Source organism: Scyliorhinus torazame, chromosome 21 (genome assembly GCF_047496885.1).
Source record: "Scyliorhinus torazame isolate Kashiwa2021f chromosome 21, sScyTor2.1, whole genome shotgun sequence".
NCBI classification, from domain to species: domain Eukaryota; kingdom Metazoa; phylum Chordata; class Chondrichthyes; order Carcharhiniformes; family Scyliorhinidae; genus Scyliorhinus; species Scyliorhinus torazame.
The window spans coordinates 66,265,005-66,283,946 of NC_092727.1; the positions used below are offsets into that span (position 1 = coordinate 66,265,005).

The 18,942-nt window shown below is 44.3% G+C and overlaps 1 protein-coding gene across 3 annotated transcripts in view; it reads left to right on the top strand.

The window, feature by feature from the left end:
* LOC140398326 (ATP-dependent RNA helicase DDX42-like) overlaps window positions 1-18,942 on the top strand; it is a 192,406-nt gene that overhangs the window by 144,514 nt on the left and 28,950 nt on the right. For all 3 annotated transcript variants that reach the window (XM_072486893.1, XM_072486894.1, XM_072486895.1), the window contains one exon: window positions 5,759-5,883. In XM_072486893.1, coding sequence (XP_072342994.1) covers window positions 5,759-5,883 — 125 coding nt within the window. The remainder of the gene's footprint in view (window positions 1-5,758; window positions 5,884-18,942) is intronic.

An 18,942-nucleotide genomic window follows, 5' to 3' on the forward strand; every position in this document is an offset into this window, starting at 1 on the left:
CCCCCCTCTGGGGCCTCCGTATATCTCCTGTCTACCTGGAGTATCTCTCCCACCAGCCTCTCTCTCTCTGCCCTCTCCTTCTTCTCTCTGTGGGACCTGATGGAGATTAACTCTCCCCTAACGACCGCCTTCAAAGCCTCCCACACCACTGCCACCATTACCTCCCCTGTGTCATTCGCTCCCACATAGTTCTCAATGCTCCTCCCTATCCGCCCACACACATCCTCATCCCCCAGCCATAGGTCCACCCAGTGCGGGGTATGGTCCGAGACCGCAATGGCCGAGTATTCAACCCCCTCCACCCTCGGGATCAGCGCCCTACTCAACACAAAGAAGTCTATCCGCGAATAGACTTTATGGATGTGGGAGAAAAAGGAGAACTCCTTCGTCCTTGGCCGCGCAAACCTCCACAGGTCCACAACCCCATCTGGCCCATGAACTCCCACAGGGCCCTGGCCACCGCCGGCCTCTTTCCCAACCTGGACTTGGAACGGTCCAAAATTGGGTCCAAGACCGTATTAAAGTCCCCTCCCATAATCAGGTTACTTGACTCCAAGTCCGGGATTCTACCCAACACACGCCTCATGAAGTCGCATCATCCCAGTTTGGGGCATACACATTCACTAGCACCACCCGGGCCCCCTGCAGCTTGCCACTCACCATTATTTACCAGCCCCCCTTGTCCGCCACGATACCCCCGCCTCAAATGCCACTCGTTTACTAACCAAAATTGCCACCCCTCTGGTCTTTGAGTCTAACCCCGGATTCGGGTTGTCCCACCCATCCTTTCCTTAGCCTCGTCTGGTCCGCGAGCTTTTAAGTGCGCAGAATGGACAATTTCAGATTTTCCCACATTATGCTCCATTTGCCAGATCTTTGCCCATTAACCTGTCTATATCTTTATGTGGCCTAGTAAGGGCAGCATGGTGGACACTGGTTAGCACTGCTGCCTCACAACGCCAGAGACCCAGGTTTGAATCCGACTTGGGTGACTGTCTGTCTGTGTGGAGTTTGCACGTTCTCCCCATATCTGCGTGGGTTTCCTGCGCGTGCTCCGGTTTCCTCCCACAGTGCCAACGATGTGGAGGGTGGGTGAATTGGCTACTCTTAATTGCCACTGGCGGGGTTTTGGGCATTGGGCCAAGGTACGGTGCTCTTTCAGAGGGTCGGTGCAGACCCATTGGGCCAAATGGCATCCTTCTGCATTGTAGGGATGCTATGATTCTAATGTCCTCTTCACAACTTACTTTCCTACCTATCTTTGTGTCATCAGCAAACTTGGCAACCATCCTTTGTCAGTCTGCCATCCAATTGATTTGTATAAATTGTAAGCAGTTGAGGTCCCAGCTCTGATTCTGTGCCAGCCAGAAAAATACCTATTCATGCCTACTTTCTGCTTCCTGTTAACGAGCCAATCTTCAATCTGTGCCAATACGTTACCCCCGACAACATGAGCTTTCATTTCCTGCTTTGATCTTTCATGTGGCCCTTCTTCAAAGCTCTTCTGCAAATGTGAATTAACCCCATCGGGTGTGATGCAAAACTCCAATAGTGTTACTATTGACTTTCAAGGGAACATTTCACCTCTATCTGGTCTATCCTATATGTGATTGCTGTCGACACCACATAGTGATTCTTGCTGTCCATCACTATGAAGCACCAGTACCACAGTGACTTCAGAGGTTCAAGAAATCATCTCACTGTCTCAACAGGAAGGGCTGCATGTGCTGCCGTGCCAATGTCAGTAATGCAGAATTTTAGCTCTTTACAGCTGATGAAGTACTTTTGAAATGTAGTCACCATTACTTGTGCGCAGCAAGCTCCCACAAGCAGAAGTGTGATAACCAGATGATCTGTTCTCTTGGTGCGAGTTGAGGAGTTAATGTCAGCCAGGACACTGGAGAGAACTCCCTATCTGTTCAAAATTGTGCCATAGAATCTTGAGAGGGTAAACAAGCCTTGGTTTAACTTCTCGTACAAAAGAGAATACCTCCTGAAGTATCAGCCTAGATTTGTGCTCCAGTCTCTGGAGTGAACCTTGGCACCGCTTTCTGATTCAGAGATGAGAAGGCAACAAACTTGAGTCATAAATTACACCCTGTTCAATAGGTAGAAAGGTGCCTGACAGTGAAAGCCATATGATTGTCCACATTGATACTAATGACAAAGGCAGGAAGCGGGCAAAGGTCCTGCAAAGACAATTCGGGGAGTTAGGTCGGGAGCTAAAATGCAGGACCTCTAGGTTTTAATCTCTGGATTGCTCACCATGCCACGTGCTAGTGAGGCTTGGAACAGGGAGATAGTACAGTTGAACACGTGGCTACACGTGGCTGAAGAGCTGGTGTAGAAGGGAGGGTTTTAGATATATGGATCACTGCGATGTCTTCTGGGGAAGGTGGGACCTGTACAAGAGGACGGGTTGCATCTGAACTGGAGTGGCACCAATATCCTGGGCGGGATGTTTGCTAGTGCTGTTCAGGAGGGTTTAAACTAGTGTGGCATGGGGGTGGGAACCGGAACAGCAGGCGAGTAAGTGTAGAGAGAGATAAACATAGCGCAGAGTAAGAACAGGCAGAGGGAAGCCGCAGGGCTCAGCGAGACTAGATTTGGAGTGCGTTTGCTTCGATGGAAGAAGTATAACAGCTAAGACAGATGAACTGAGAGCCTGGGTCACTGCATGGAACTATGATGTAATTGAAATTACGGAGACGTGTTGAAAGGAGGGACAGGACTGGCAGCTCAACATTCCAGGATATTGTTGTTTTTAGACAGGACAGAAAGGGAAACAAGAGGGGGGGACTTGCATTGCTGAAAAAATGAAAATTGCTTATTGTCACAAGTCGGCTTCAATGAAGTTACTGTGAAAAGCCCCTAGTCGCCACATTCCAGCGCCTGTTCGGGGAGGCTGGTACGGGAAATGCTGATTAGGGAGCAGATCACAGCTGTGTTGAGGGAGAACACATTGAAGAGATCTTGTAGTGAGGCATTGTGGGTGGAGCTCGGGAACAAGAAGGGTGAAATCACAATGTTTGGAGTAAACTAGAGACCTCCCAACTGCCCACAGGAGACAGAGGAACAGTTGTGTAGTCAGATACTGAAAAGGTGTAATAACATTTTTTTTTTTAAAGCAAGCAGGGTAGTTGTGATGGGTGACTTTAACTTCCCCCATATTGACTGGGAACCCCTTACAGCCAGGTGCTCGGATGGATGTTGTTAGATGTGTCCAGAAGGACTTTTTGATACAGTATGTTTACAATCCAACCAGGGAGGGGGCCATACTAGACTTGGTATTGGGGAATGAGCCAGGCCAGGTGATTGATGTTTCAGTGGGGGAGCATTTTGAACTCTGAGACCATAATTCCATAAGATTTTGAGTAGTCATGGAAAAGGACAAGAGTGGCCTGTGGGTGAGGGTGCTTAATTGGGTGAGGGCTAATAACCTCCAAATTAGACAGAAACTGGAGAATGTGGATTGGGAGCAGCTATTTGAAGGCACATCTGACATGTGAGAAGCTTTTAAAGGCCAGTTAATTGAAGTGCAGGACAGGCATGCCCCTGCAAAAATTAAGGATAGAAATGGCAGTTTTCAGGAAGCATGGATGACTAGGGAAATTGTAAGCTTGGTCAAAAGGAAAAAAGAAGCATATGATAGGTCTAGGCATCTAAAACTGACAAAGCCTTTGAGGAGTACAGTGGAAGTAAGAAGGAACCAAAAATTAGGAGGGCTATAAAAAGGGCCATGATCTTTCGCAAATATAGTCCAGGAGAAACCCAAGGCTTTTTATGCATATATTAGGAGCAAGAGGGTAGCACGAGAAAGAGTAGACCCACTCGAGGATAATCAAGGCAAGTTATGCGTGGAACCACAGAAAGTGGATGAAATCCTTATTGAGTACTTTGTATAGGTATTAACCAGGGAGAAGGACATGACAGATGTTGAGGTCCGGGATGGGTGTGTGAGCTCCTTAAGTACGTCAATATATCAAAGGAGAATGTGTTGAGTAGACAAATCCCCAGGGCCGGATGGAATCTATCCCAGGCTTCTGCGGGGGGCAAGGGGAGAAATAGCTGGGGCCTTAACAGATATCTTCACATCCTCTTTGACCACAGGCGAGGTTCCAGAGGACTGCAGAATAGCCAATGTAATTCCCTTGTTTAAGAAAAGAAACGGATAATCCAGCAAATCTTAGCCGGTGAGCCTGACATCAGTGGTGGGGAAGCTTTTGGAAAAGATACTGAGGGACAGGATATATGCACATCTGGAGGAAAATGGACTAATTAGTGACGGGCAGCATGGTTTGTACGGGGAAGGTCATATCTCACCAACTTGATTGTGTTTTTTTGAAGAGGTGACAAAGAAAATTGATGAGGGAAGGGCTGTGTAGTTTATGTGGACTTTAGTAAGGCGATGTGCAGGGTACGCTTTTCACGCAGAGAATGGTGGGTGCCTGGAATATGCTGCCAGAGGATGTGATGGAAGCAGGCGCATTAGCAACATTTAAGAGGCATCTGGATGGATACATTAATGTGAAAGAAATAGTGGGATAATAGTTTTTTTTTACACTAGAAAAAGTTTGTTACACAGAGGGTAGCGGGTGCCTGGAATTCGCTGCCGGAGGAGATGGTGGAAGCAGGGACGATAGTGACATTTAAGGGGTATCTTGACAAATACATGAATAGGATGGGAATAGAGTGATCCGGACTCCGGAAGTGTAGAAGATTGTAGTTTAGTCGGGCGGCATGGGCGGCGCAGGCTTGGAGGGCCGAAGGGTCTGTTCCTGTGCTGTACTTTTCTTTGTTCTTTGTTTGTTCTTGATACGGACCAAGTAAGGGCAGAAGATTTTTTTTAGTTAGGGCATCATGATCGGCACAGGTTTGGAGGGCAAAAGGACCTGTTCCTGTGCTGTACTTGTCTTTGTTCTTTGTTCTCCTTGATGGTGTTCGTTTGGCATGATGGTACACTCTCATCTCAATGAGTCAAAGGACCTGGTTTCAAGCCTCATTCAGGACATGAGCTCGGCTGGCAGTTCATTGCGTGACAGAGAGAGTGCTCCACTGTCGTAGATGGCAACCTTATACGAATATATGAATTAGGATCAGTTATCGGGCCCTCTAACCTGCTCTGCCATTCAATAAGATCATGGCTGATCTGTTTGTAACTTCCTGCTGACCCCTGATAGTCTTTCACCCCCTTGTTTATCAGGACTCTATTTTTCTGCCTTTAAAATAATTGAACCAAGATCTAGTCCATCAAATCAAAGGAGAGTGGAAAAGCACTTCTGAGATTCTTCCATTGTCCTGACATTTATTCCTCAACCAATGTCGCCAAAACAGATTCACTTGTCACTTCTCTCTTTCTGGGACTTTATTGTGCACAATAGGCTACTCAGTTTTTCCCCACAACAATGATTGGTTGAAAAGTACTTTTGAATGTCCTGAGAGCTTGACAGCACTATCTAAATACAAGGGGTGGGATTCTCCGTCCCGCCGCACTCGTCAGTAGGCCAATGGGGTTTCCCATTGTGGGCACCCCCACGCCGTCGGAAAATCCCTGGCCGTGAGTGCGCTGCCGGCGAAACGGAGATGCTGCTGACCGAGAATCCAGTCCCAGGTTCTTTCCTAGCCAGAAGTAGATATCTAAATAAAAAATGCAGTTCCATCCCTAGATTTCCTCCCCATTTAACTCGTGTTATTAAAACAACTCGCCTTAGTAAAGAGAAATTTTAATTCCGCCATGGTTTGTCCTGTTTCTGTCCAGGAGAGAAAGGTGTGGCTTATACATTGATGACCTGCAAAGACAGTAATTTCGCTGGGGATCTCGTTCGCAATTTGGAAGGGGCTAACCAGTATGTTTCCAAAGAACTGTTGGATCTGGCTATGCAGGTATGTTGCTTTAAACTCCTGGATCATATCTACCATCATGAAGGCCCGCCTTCTGAATCTTGCCCTTTGCCTGAGATGTGGTGGTCCTCCGAATAAATCACCACCAGTCAGCTCTCTCCCTCAAAGGGGACAGCAACTTCTGGTCATCTGGGACTATGGCGACTTCACCTTACCTTTACCTTTCCTCAAACACAAGTGTGATGAGTGTAGGTATTTCAGATATATTGTTTTTTATATATTTTAGATAACAGGGGCGGCACAGTGGTTAGCACTGCTGCCTCACAGCACCAGGGACCTGGGTTCCATTCTGGCCTCAGGTGACTTTCTCCTGTCTGCGTGGGTTTCCTTTCCTCCCACAGTCCAGAGATGTGCAGGTTAGGTGGATTGGCCATGCCAAATTGTCCCTTGCTGTCCAAAGGTTAGGTGGGGTTATACGGGTTGCGGGGCAGAGGGCCTAGATACGGTGCTCTTTCAGAGTGCAGACTCGATGGGCTGAATGGCCTCCTTCTGCACTGTAGGGATTCTATGGTGCAGTCAGGGTTAAAAGCCTGGGTTAATGTGTGTTAATGTTTTATAAATCCTGGTTAGCAAGACAGCTTGGCATTTTGGGAACCAGAGGTGCAATTAAAGTACAACTAAAGCTTGGGCTAATGGATTTCTATTTGGATTAAGAGGGTTCCCTGTGGAGTATTTAATTAGAGACATCGTGTTCAGTTAGTAAGATGATGTAGTTAATGGGAGGAGCCCAGGGCTGAAGCAGTCAGTTCAGAGTTTTAGTGGCCTGGCTGGAAGGTGAGCTGAAACAAGTGCTAGAAACTGGGTGGCAGTGATAGAAACTGGACAGCATGGATAAGCTGGGCCAAAGGGCCTGTTTCCACGCTGTAAACATCTATGACTCTAAGCTGAGAAGCAGCTTCTGAAGAAATACAGCCAGAGTTTCTGCATTGTTCTGAAAGGGTCAGGTCTCTAAAAGCAGTGTCAACTCATTCAAAGTGGAGTTTCAACACAGCAAATATTCCTGAGTGCTAACTGTATTTAAAAGTGGATTGTGCTCTGAGATAAAGAACAATACAGCACAGGAACAGGCCCTTTGGCCCTCCAAGCCTGTACGGTCATGATACCACCCTTGGTCAAAACTCTCAGCACTTCCTTGTGCCGTATCCATCTATACCCATCCTATCCATGTATTTGTCGAGATGCCTTTTGAATGCCATTAATGTATCTGCTTCCACAACCTCTCCAGGCATTCACCACCCTCTTTGTAAAAAGGCCTGCCTCGCACATCTCCTCTAAACGTTGCCCCGTGGACCTTAAACCTATGCCCCCCTGGTGACATACCCCTCCACCCTGGAAAAGAGTCATGATGTGGAGATGCCGGCGTTGGACTGGGGTGAGCACAGTACGAAGTCTTACAACACCAGGTTAAAGTCCAACAGGTTTGTTTCGATGTCACTAGCTTTCGGAGCGCTGCTCCTTCCTCAGGTGAATGAAGAGGTCTGTTCCAGCAACACACATATAGACAAATTCAAAGATGCTAGGAATGCGACCATTAGCAGGTGATTAAATCCTTACAGATCCAGAGATGGGGTAACCCCAGGTTAAAGAGGTGTGAATTGTATCAAGCCAGGACAGTTGGTAGGATTTCGCAGGCCAGATGGTGGGGGATGAATGTAATGCAACATGAATCCCAGGTCCCGGTTGAGGCCGCACTCATGTGTGCGGAACTTGGCTATAAGTTTCTGCTCGGCGATTCTGCGTTGTCGCGGGTCCTGAAGGCCGCCTTGGAGAACGCTTACCCGGAGATCAGAGGCTGAATGCCCTTGACTGCTGAAGTGTTCCCCGACTGGAAGGGAACATTCCTGCCTGGTGATTGTTGTGCGATGTCCGTTCATTCGTTGTCGCAGCGTCTGCATGGTCTCGCCAATGTACCACGCTTCGGGACATCCTTTCCTGCAGCGTATGAGGTAGACAACGTTGGCCGAGTCGCACAAGTATGTACCGCGTACCTGGTGGGTGGTGTTCTCACGTGTAATAGTGGTATCCATGTCGATGATCTGGCACGTCTTGCAGAGATTGCCATGGCAGGGTTGTGTGGTGTCGTGGTCACTGTTGTGAAGACTGGGTAGTTTGCTGCAAACAATGGTTCGTTTGTAAGACGTGCCAGATCATCGACATGGATACCACTATTACACGTGAGAACACCACCCACCAGGTACGCGGTACATACTCGTGCGACTCGGCCAACGTTGTCTACCTCATACGCTGCAGGAAAGGATGTCCCGAAGCGTGGTACATTGGCGAGACCATGCAGACGCTGCGACAACGAATGAACGGACATCGCGCAACAATCACCAGGCAGGAATGTTCCCTTCCAGTCGGGGAACACTTCAGCAGTCAAGGGCATTCAGCCTCTGATCTCCGGGTAAGCGTTCTCCAAGGCGGCCTTCAGGACCCGCAACAACGCAGAATCGCCGAGCAGAAACTTATAGCCAAGTTCCGCACACATGAGTGCGGCCTCAACCGGGACCTGGGATTCATGTCGCATTACATTCATCCCCCACCATCTGGCCTGCGAAATCCTACCAACTGTCCTGGCTTGATACAATTCACACCTCTTTAACCTGGGGTTACCCCATCTCTGGATCTGTAAGGATTTAATCACCTGCTAATGGTCGCATTCCTAGCATCTTTGAATTTGTCTATATATGTGTTTCTGGAACAGACCTCTTCATTCACCTGAGGAAGGAGCAGCGCTCCGAAAGCTAGTGACATCGAAACAAACCTGTTGGACTTTAACCTGGTGTTGTAAGACTTCGTACTGGAAAAGAGTGTCTGCCCATCCACTCTATCCATGTCCCTCATAATCTTGTAGACCTCCATCAGGTCACCCCTCAACCTCCGTCATTCTAATGAAAAGAGTCCTAGTCTATTCAGCCTCTCCGCATAGCTAACACCCTCCAGACCAGGCAACACCCTGGTAAACTTCCTCTGCACCCTCTCCAAAGCCTCAACATCCTTCTAGTAGTGTGACGACCAGAATTGTGCGCAATATTCCAAGTGCAGCCGTACCAAGGTTCTATACAACTGGCACATGACTTGCCAATTTTTATACTCAATGCCCCGTCCAATGAAGGCAAGCATTCCGTATGCTTTCTTTACTACCCTGTCCACTTGTGTTGCCACTTTGAACGATCTGTGGACCTGCACGCCCAGGTCTGACTTTCTATATTCCTAAGAGCTTTGCCATTTACGGTATATGTACCCTCTTCGACCTACCAAAATACATTACCTCACATCTGTCTGGATTAAACTCCATTTGCCATTTCTCTGCCCAAGTCCCCAATCTATCTATGCTCTCTGACAATCTTCAACACTATGTGCCACACCACCAACCTTGGTATCATCCACGAACTTACTAATCAGACCAGCTACATTTTTCTTCAAATTGTTTATACTACAAACAACAGAGGCCTCAGCACAGATCCCTGTGGAACACCATTAGTCACAACCTTCCATTCAGAAAAACACCCATCTACTGCTACCCTTTGCCTTCTGTGACCGAGCCAATTCTGTATCCATCTTACCACCTCACCTCTGATCCCGTGTGACTTCACCTTTTGTTCCAGTCTGCCATGAGGCACCTTGTCAAAGGCTTCACTGAAGTACATGTAAACAACATCCACCGCCCTCCCCTCATCAATCATCTTTGTCACCTCAAAAAACTCAATCAAGTTAATGAGGCACGACCTCCCCTCCCCATGCTGTCTATCGCTAATGAGTCCATTTGTTTCCAAATGGATATAAATCATGTCCCTGAGAATTCTCTCCAATAATTTACCTACTACCGACGTGAGGCTCACCGGCCTATAGTTTCCTGGATTATCCCTGCTATCTTTCTTGAACAGCGGTACCACATTAGCTATTCGCCAATCCTCTGGGATCTCACCTGTAGCCAATGAGGGTACAAAGATGTCAGTTAAGGCCCCAGCAATTTCCTCCCTTGCTTCCCTCGATATTCTGGGGTAAATCCCATCTGGCCCAGGAGATCTATCGACCTTAATGTCTTTTAAAAGACCCAGTACCACCTCCTTTTCAATGTAAACATGACCAAGACTGTCCACACACCCTAGCCAAGAATCTTCTTCCACAAAGTCCTTTTCTTTGGTGAACACTGATGCAAAGTTCTCATGTAGTACCTCGCTTATTCCCTCTGGCTCAACACATAGATCCCCCCCCCCCACTATCCTTAAGTGATCCAATCCTTTCCCTGGCCACGCTCTTTCTTTTTACATATGAATAAAAAGCTTTGGGATTCACCTTAATCCTACTTGACAAGGACTTTTCATGGTCCCTCCTAGCCCTCCTAATTTCTCGCTTAAGATGGTTCTGTTGTCTGGATGACAGTTAAGGGTTACTGTGTTACTGCATTGATTAGCATTGTTTGGGAGGTAATTGTAAGCTATTTTCTTGTGTGATGTTAAAGATATTTTTTCTACTGTGTTAGTAATAACGTTTGTTTTAATATATCATATCCCTATTGTGTGAAATCACTCCTGGAGTGAGGTATCCTTTCCTCAGAGTCTTACAAAATTAAATTAAAATATTTGGCTCTCTATCCAGTATCCTAGCCACTAATGGAGATGAATGCATCTCCATTGCCCTGCTTTGATGCGAACCACAATGTATACGGTCCAGGATCGTAATGCAAGTAACTTTGTTGCTGAATCATTTCTTCATGGCTGGTTTCCAAAAGCCTGGAATCATCCTGGTTACACATCTCCAAACCCTTGCTAAAAACCTTCCCTTTTTTAAGACATGTGGATCTAAAATACACAACATTGCAATCTGAAATGTCAATCTGATTTGTTCTGATGTGTAATCCCATGTTCTCCAGATGCACTGGACAATATGATTTGTCCTAATAATAACTGCTTAACACTGACCAGATGTATCATCAATGCTCACTCCAAATCAGTTCCTTTTCAGTGTCTGCCCATGCAGCGAAATCCACTGAATTGTTTCAGATAACAATTTAGGTAGGTCAGACCTTCCCTGAACAGTGTTGGTGGTGTTGCCCCTTTACTGTGAGGTCCCTGTGTAAATTTCAGTCCACTAGGATACTAAAGAAATATTTTTTTGTTTTGTGCCTTCCATATTTTCTGTATATAGTGTATGATTTTTTTTTCCTGATCTTTCACAGATTTGTGAGTAAATCTTTATTTTTGCTGTGGTTTCTGTGTTCCTTTGTATGCCGCATATAAGGTGTAGAGCTTTTGATGTAACTAATTAGCAAATCATAGTAACTTAACCTGGCTTTCAGCATTCAAGAATCTGAACCCACGATTGAAAGGCACAAGCTTTTTTCCTCCTTCCTGTCCTGAAGACGCTCACTCATGCTGGCTTACAGTTCCAGCTGAGCTTCTGGAACATTGCCTAGATGTTGCCAGTCTTTGAGTCTGAACCTACATAATGAACAACCATTTAATATGCGCTATCACAACCCTATCTAATCTCATCTTTCTCAAAAGTTCATGTCCATGTTTTCCACTAAGGGGCACAGAGCAGTGCGTGTAAACAGGAGGCCTTGTTGATTTTTCTCCCTTCCCTGCTGTTGAAACCAATTATACAACTACCGTTGTAGCTGAGTTGAGCTGTCAGTTGAGATCATGATACCTGGGCCATTGATCATAGAATTTACAGTGCAGAAGGAGGCCATTCGGCCCATCGAGTCTGCACCGGCTCTTCGAAAGAGCACCCTACCCAAACCCACACCTCCACCCTATCCCCATTACCCAGTAACCCCACCCAACCCAATACTAAGGGCAATTTTGGACACTAAGGACAATTTAGCATGACCAATCCACCTAACCTGCACATCTTTGGACTGTGGGAGGAAACCGGAGCACCCGGAGGAAACCCACGCACACACGGGGAGAACATGCAGACTCCACACAGACAGTGAACCAAACCGGGTATCGAACCTGGGACCGTGGAGCTGTGAAGCAATTGTGCTGCCCACATTGATAAAGTACAAAAAAGCCAATCATTCAAAAAAAACAATTACCATTTGAATATCAGGATGAAAATGGAAAAAGCTACTCCGTGCTCCTGTTTCTATGTCATTCAGGTTCACCTGCAGGTGCTCGTTAAAGGAAATGTGTTGCATGTGAAGTGAGATGCAAAGGTGCAATCTTTCTTATCAAAGTATCGGCAATTTTTCCTAGTTTAGTGATACCAAGCTTGTCCCTTTTATGACTCAGCAAGAATTCCCGGTTCTTTCATGAATACAGTGGGCAGAATTGTCAACCTCTCCTAAGGGTCTACTTCCAAAGTATTAATAACTTTTTTTCTCTTATTAGATGCTAGCTCCCACAAATCTATGGCACTTGCATAATGCACTCCATTATTGTACATTATCTTGGCTGGGATTCTCTGTCTTGGAGATTAAGTCCACCCACCAGTGGAGAATCGGGACTGGTCTGCGCTGGTACTGGGAGTGGAGCCCAGGTGCAAGTCTCACTCCTTAACCATGCAAATATATGCATGGTAGTGTTAAGGGCCAGGGTTTAGTGTAGTTTAGTGTATCATGGAGTTCACCTGACCCACAACTTTTAATAGATTGTGCTATGGGGCGCACACGGCCCACTCTACAGGTGAGGTACAGCAGCAATGGAAAAGTATTTTTGAAAGCAAAACAATGTTTATTCTATGAACTCAAATTAACCTTTTTAAAACATACAGTGAACATCTTAGCAATCATCAATTCAAATACAACCCCCAAAGAATACAACACTAAGTAATCCTTAATAACCTCTTAAACATCATCCAGAAGACAGAAGAAACACCTCTTAACAGAAGCACATTAGGTTTACATTCACTGCTGAAAACATTTATAATTCTGAATTCACCAAATGATCAAGAGATAGTCTTTTGATGGCAGAGAGATCAACAGTCTGGCTTCAGCTCCAACACTGAAAACTAAACTAAAACACCCCCTGCAGCAAACAGCCTAAAATGAAAGTAAAAAGCTGACAGACAGCCCAGCTCCACCCACACTCTGACATCACTGATAAACACCCATTCTTAAAGGTACATTTCTTAAACACCCATTTCTTAAAGGTAATCTCACATGACACCTCCCCCCAATAAAAATAAATAAACCATCAACTTCAAGATGGTTTCCTTTTTCACTATCGTTTAAGAAATGTACACAGTAAATATACTTTTTTGTTTCAAAAAAACCCACACAGGCAAACAGGTACAATAATATAGTCCATTATTGTTCTTCTTCCTCCAACTGAAATCCTTCTCGATTGACAGTCTCTTTGAACAAGAAGGTCTCTGCACGATCCGTCCATTTCTCTACGCCTCGGCATTTCTCTGAAAAGTCAGATACTTTAGTTCAATCTGATCACAGAGCCCCTTGTAATTCTCCAACACATGAGCACTGGTTATCACAGCTTTCATGCCGTCAAATGCCTGTTGAAACTCTGCTGTCCACTGGAATTTGTTAGCTTCTTGAGCAAGTCCGTCAGTGGAGCAACGACACTACAAAAACTTTTCACCAGTGTTCGAACAAATCCACTCGTGCCAAGAAATCGCATTATTTCCCTTCATCTTGAGGGTATCAGAAACTCTCAATAACTGTTGGTTTCACATCGCGTGTGACCATTCGACCCTGTCCGATTGTATGGCCAAGGAAAGTGACTTGGGCTTTTCCAAATTCACTTTTGGCTAGGTTTATCACCAAACCCGCCTCCTGAGGTCGATCGAATAACTCCATCAGATGTTTTAAATGTTCTTCCCATGGCTGGCTTAAAATTACCAGATCGTCTATGTATACCGCACAATTGGGTAATCTGGAAACAACTTTGTTGGTTAACCGTTGAAATGTGGCTGGGGCGTTCTTCATGCCAAATAGCATAACTTTGAATTGGTATATACCATCTGGAGTCACAAAAGCTGAAATCTCCTTCGCCCTTTAAGATAAAGGTACCTGCCAGTAATCTTTAAGTAAATCCAGTTTGGAAATAAAAGCTGATTGTCCCACTTTCTCAATGCAATCCTGTAAACGTGGGATAGGATAAGAGTCTGTTCTTGTAACTGCATTAACCTTTCTATAGTCCACACACGACCGTTGGGTACCATCTGGTTTAGGTACCGTCACTATGGGTGAACTCCATTGGCTGCAACCCACTTCAATTAGGCCATTTTTAAGCAGACTCTCAATCTCTTTGTTAACCTATGCCAATTTTAAAGGGTTAAGTCTAAATGGATGTTGTTTGATTGGAACAGCATTTCCCACATCTACATCATGTATAGCCATTTTAGTACTTCCTAATTTATCTCCACAAATATGCCCATGTGATATCAATACCTCTTTCAGGTCAGTTTGTTTTTCCTCTGGAAGGTAACTCAACAATTTATCCCAATTTTTAAGAACATCCTCGTTTTCCAATTTAATTTGAGGTGTGTCAAATTCACAGTCACCTGGATTTGGTTCGTCACTTTGAGTTAGAATCATTAAAACCTCCTCCTTTTTCTCTCCTTCACTTTCAAAGTACCTTTTAAGCATATTCACATGACACTTGGTGGGTTTTCCTTCTATCTGGTGTTTTTAATCATATAATTCACCTCACTTAATTTCCTTTCAATCTGATAAGGGCCACAAAACCTTGCTTTTAAAGGTTCACCTACCACTGGTAACAACACTAAAACTTTATCTCCACTGGCAAAACTACAAGCTTTGGATTTCTTGTCCGCTACCCGTTTCATCACATTTTGTGCAACTTTTAAATGTTGTCCAGCCAATTCACCTGCTCTATTTAATCGTTCCCTAAAATTTGACACACAATCCAATAATGTAATTTCTGATTTCTAACTCACCAATATTTCCTTAATCAATTTAAGTGGTCCTCTTCCCGCATGGCCAAAAATTAGTTCAAAAGGACTAAATTTGGTTGACTCATTCAGTGCACCCCTAATTGCAAACAGTACGAATGGAATTCCTTTATCCCAATCCTCTGGATAATCTTGACAATAAGCCCTCAACATTGTCTTTAATGTCTGATGCCACCTTTCTAATGCTCCCTGTGAATCTAGATGGTACGCAGTTGATTTAAATTGTTTTATTCCTAAGCTATCCCTAATTTCTTTGAATAACCTTGAGGTAAAATTTGATCCATGATCCGGTTGTATTTCCGTGGGTAACTCCTCCACAATCCTTTTAGCTGTAATATTACATACTGGAATGGCCTCTGGAAACATAGTAGACACATCCATTATAGTCAAAAGATATTAATTCCCACATTTCGTTTTAGGAAGCGGTCCTACGCAACCAATTAGGACCCTTGTAAAAGGTTCCTCAAATGCTGGAATGGGTATTAAGGGCACTGGTTTTATCACTGCTTGAGGTTTCCCCATCACTTGACATGTGTGACATGATTGACAAAATTTAACTACATCTTTATGTAGTCCAGGCCAATAAAAATGTTTCTGGATTTTAGCTTGAGTTTTCCTTATTCCCAAATGACCTCCCACTAGTACCTCATGTGCAACTCTCAACACCTCCTGTCTATAGCCTACCGACAATACTACTTGATCAACTTCTGCCCACTTTTCATCCGGCTGTATATGTAAAGGTCTCCATTTTCTCATCAAGACATTACTTTTATGGTGATAACACTCTGGTATACAAGTAGATTTCTCTTCCGTTTATGCTTTCTGATATATCCGTTTGGTTTCTACATCTTTTTGTTGTAACTCCGCCAATTTTCCTGAACTAAAAATATCCGCCTCATCCGCCACCTATTCTTGTTCTTTTTCAACCATCTGATCAAAAATCGTTTCTGATAATTGCACTTCAACTTCATCTTCACTCTTGTCTTAACCTGTGACCTTGTCACTACACAATCCGGAAAAGTCCCAGGATATTCGGTCTTCAACACTTCAGTTGTCTGATTTTCCACTGGCTTATCAACCACAGTAGGCATCACTCCCGCCTGCGATCCAGATATAACATCACCCAAGATAAACTGCATTCCTGGACAAGATAGTTTCTCTATTACTCCTACTACACTTCACCACTCTTCACTGGACTTTCCAACCTTACCTTATATAATGGAACACTACTCCTCTCACCCTGAATTCCACATATTACCACCTTTTCTGGCAACATTCTTCCCAAACTACGTAACTCCTCATCTCTTATCATTAAAGATTGACTAGCTCCCGTATCTCTTAAAATTGTGACTTATTTCCTGCTCCTCCTGATACACATGAGTAAACTTTATCCACACAAGTAAATTCTGTAAAGAGATCTGGCACCTTCTTATCAATCACCTCTTGATCAGGCTGCACAATCTTTTGCACCTCCTTCGCTTCACTTGGGCTTTCCTTTACCACTTTAACAAACCCCACTGTCTTATCCTGTTTTACCACATCAGCCTTCCCAATGCTTTTCTTCAACCACCAACACTGTGACTTTACATGGCCTAGTTTATTACAGTGAAAACATTTGAAACTTCATTTCTTTCCACCCTCCTGGATTTATTTTTTAATCTGAGGTACACTCTTCCTTATTATCTCTCATCAGGTCACCTTTACCTTTACCACTTGAGCATTTCTCATGTCCCCAGTTTCTATCCCTCACAGGCTGTCGGAAACCTAGCTTTGATTTATGAACTAATTCATAATCATCTGCCATTTCTGCTGCTAATCTCGCAGTTTTAACCCTCTGTTCTTCCACATGAGTTCTCACTACATCAGAAATTGAATTTTTAAACTCCTCCAAAAGTATAATACCTCTGAGAGCTTCATACGTTTGGTCTATTTTCAAAGCCCTTATCCACCTATCAAAATTACTCTGTTTGAGCCTTTCAAACTCCATGTATGCTTGACCAAATTCTTTCCTTAAATTTCTAAACCTTTGTCGGCTTCAGGCACTAGTTCATATGCACCTAAGATTGATTTTTTTTTCACCTCCTCATACGTCCCAGATACCTCCTCCGGTTGTGATGCAAACACCTCACTAGCCCTACCTACCAGCTTTGTTTGAATCAGTAATACCCACATGTCCTGTGGCCATTTCATTTGTTTAGCTACCTTCTCAAATGAAATGAAAAAGGCTTCTACCTCCTTCTCATCAAACCATGGTAATGCTTGGACATATTTAAATAGATCCCCACCAAGCCTTCGACTATGACGCTCTTTCTCACTGTCCTCATCACTATCCTCCAACTGTACTTTTCCCTTTACATCAATTTTAACTGACTGTTATGTTTCATCGCCATCTTCTGAAGTTCAAACTCTCTCTTTTTCCCTTTCCTCGCTATCTTTTTTTGTTCTGCTAGGGCTATTCTTTCTTTGTTTCTTTCCTCTCTCCTTTTCTTTTTCCCCGATCTGCATCTCTCTTTCTCTTTTTCTCTCATTGCACATTCAAGCTGCTTTAATTCTTTTTCATGTTCACATTGCTTAATCTGCAAATGGATCATTGCCATTTCTAATGAGCCAGACTGTATCTCAGGCAACTTTAAATGCTAAGCCACCGCCATAATTACCTCATCTTTTCGCATTTTATCAGGTAATGTTAACTGTTTTTGCCAAATCTACCAGTCTGCTTTTAGTATCTGTCCGTAAGGTACTGCGTGTGACCGTCTCCACCCCCAAAAACTTCAGAGCCTCTGAAAGAGCCATTGTCCACAACACACTCTCCACTTAAACTAGAATACCACATCTGAAAAGCAACCACAATATGCTCACCCCTCACTGTCTTACGTTCACTAAGCCAATCCAGTAGATAGACTTGTATTCCCCTCGAGCCCCCAATTTGTTATGGGCCATGTATCATGGAGTTCAGCTGACCCACAACTTTTAATAGATTGTGGTATTCTGAGCACACGGCCCACTCTACAGGTGTGGTACAGCAGAAATGGAAAAGTATTTTTGAAAGCAAAACAATGTTTATTCTATGAACTCAAGTTAACCTTTTTAAAACATACAGTGAACACCTTAGCAACCATCAATTCAAATACAACCCCCAAAGAATACAACACTAAGTAATCCTTAATAACTTACCAAACAACATCCAGAAGACAGAAGAAGCACCTCTTAACAGAAGCACATTAGGTTTACATTCACTACTGAGAACTTTTATAATTCTGAATTCATCAAATGATCAAGAGATAGTCTTTTCATGGCAGAGAGATTAACAGTTCACCTGCTCTGTCTGGCTTCAGCTCCAACACTGAAAACGAAACTAAAACATACCCTGCAGCAAACAGCCTAAAACGAAAGTAAAATGCTGACAGACAGCCGAGCTCCACCCACACTCTGACATCACTGATAAACACCCATTTCTTAAAGATACATTTCTTAAATACCCATTTCTTAAAGGTACTCTCACATGACAGTAGAGAGTTCGCCGGATTCCGTCGGAATCTCTATCGGTCTGGCATTTTGAACGGGCGGCCTGATCCCAAGGTCCAGCGGCAGGCCTCCCTGACCCCCCACAATGCTAATCCTGCCCCCCCAATCCCAACCGTCACCCCTGTCTTGAAAGCTCAAGGACAGTTCAGGCAGTCTGGTGAAAAATCAAAAGTCTTAAAAGCAGTAGCTAGCTTTTACAAGTGTCAGAGGCTTACGCCAAAGCCAAGTACACTTGAAAGGGCTTCAAATCCCCTGACAGCCTTTGAAAGGCAATCTTCCATTCAATTTCACATGCAATGATTGGCATTTTTATTGGTGCAGTCACAGGTGTTTGGTGGATTGTTTATTTACCTTCCCCTTTACACATGAATGTATCTCCATTACCCTGCTTTGATGCTAACCACAATGTTTAGAAATACTCTTACTATGATTGACAACGTCTAGCCATGTCAAAAGCAGCTAAGTAGTTTCTGCTGTGAAAAAAAAAAGTAGCAGCTGCTGATTGAAAGACTTTTGTTTGAGGCAGCAGATGTTAGGAAGGCGAAGTGAAAATGCTGTGATTTGCACTATACTTTCTGGACTGCTCTTCAGCCTTCAGGCTGACTTGGCTAATCTTGCACCATTGCCCACCAG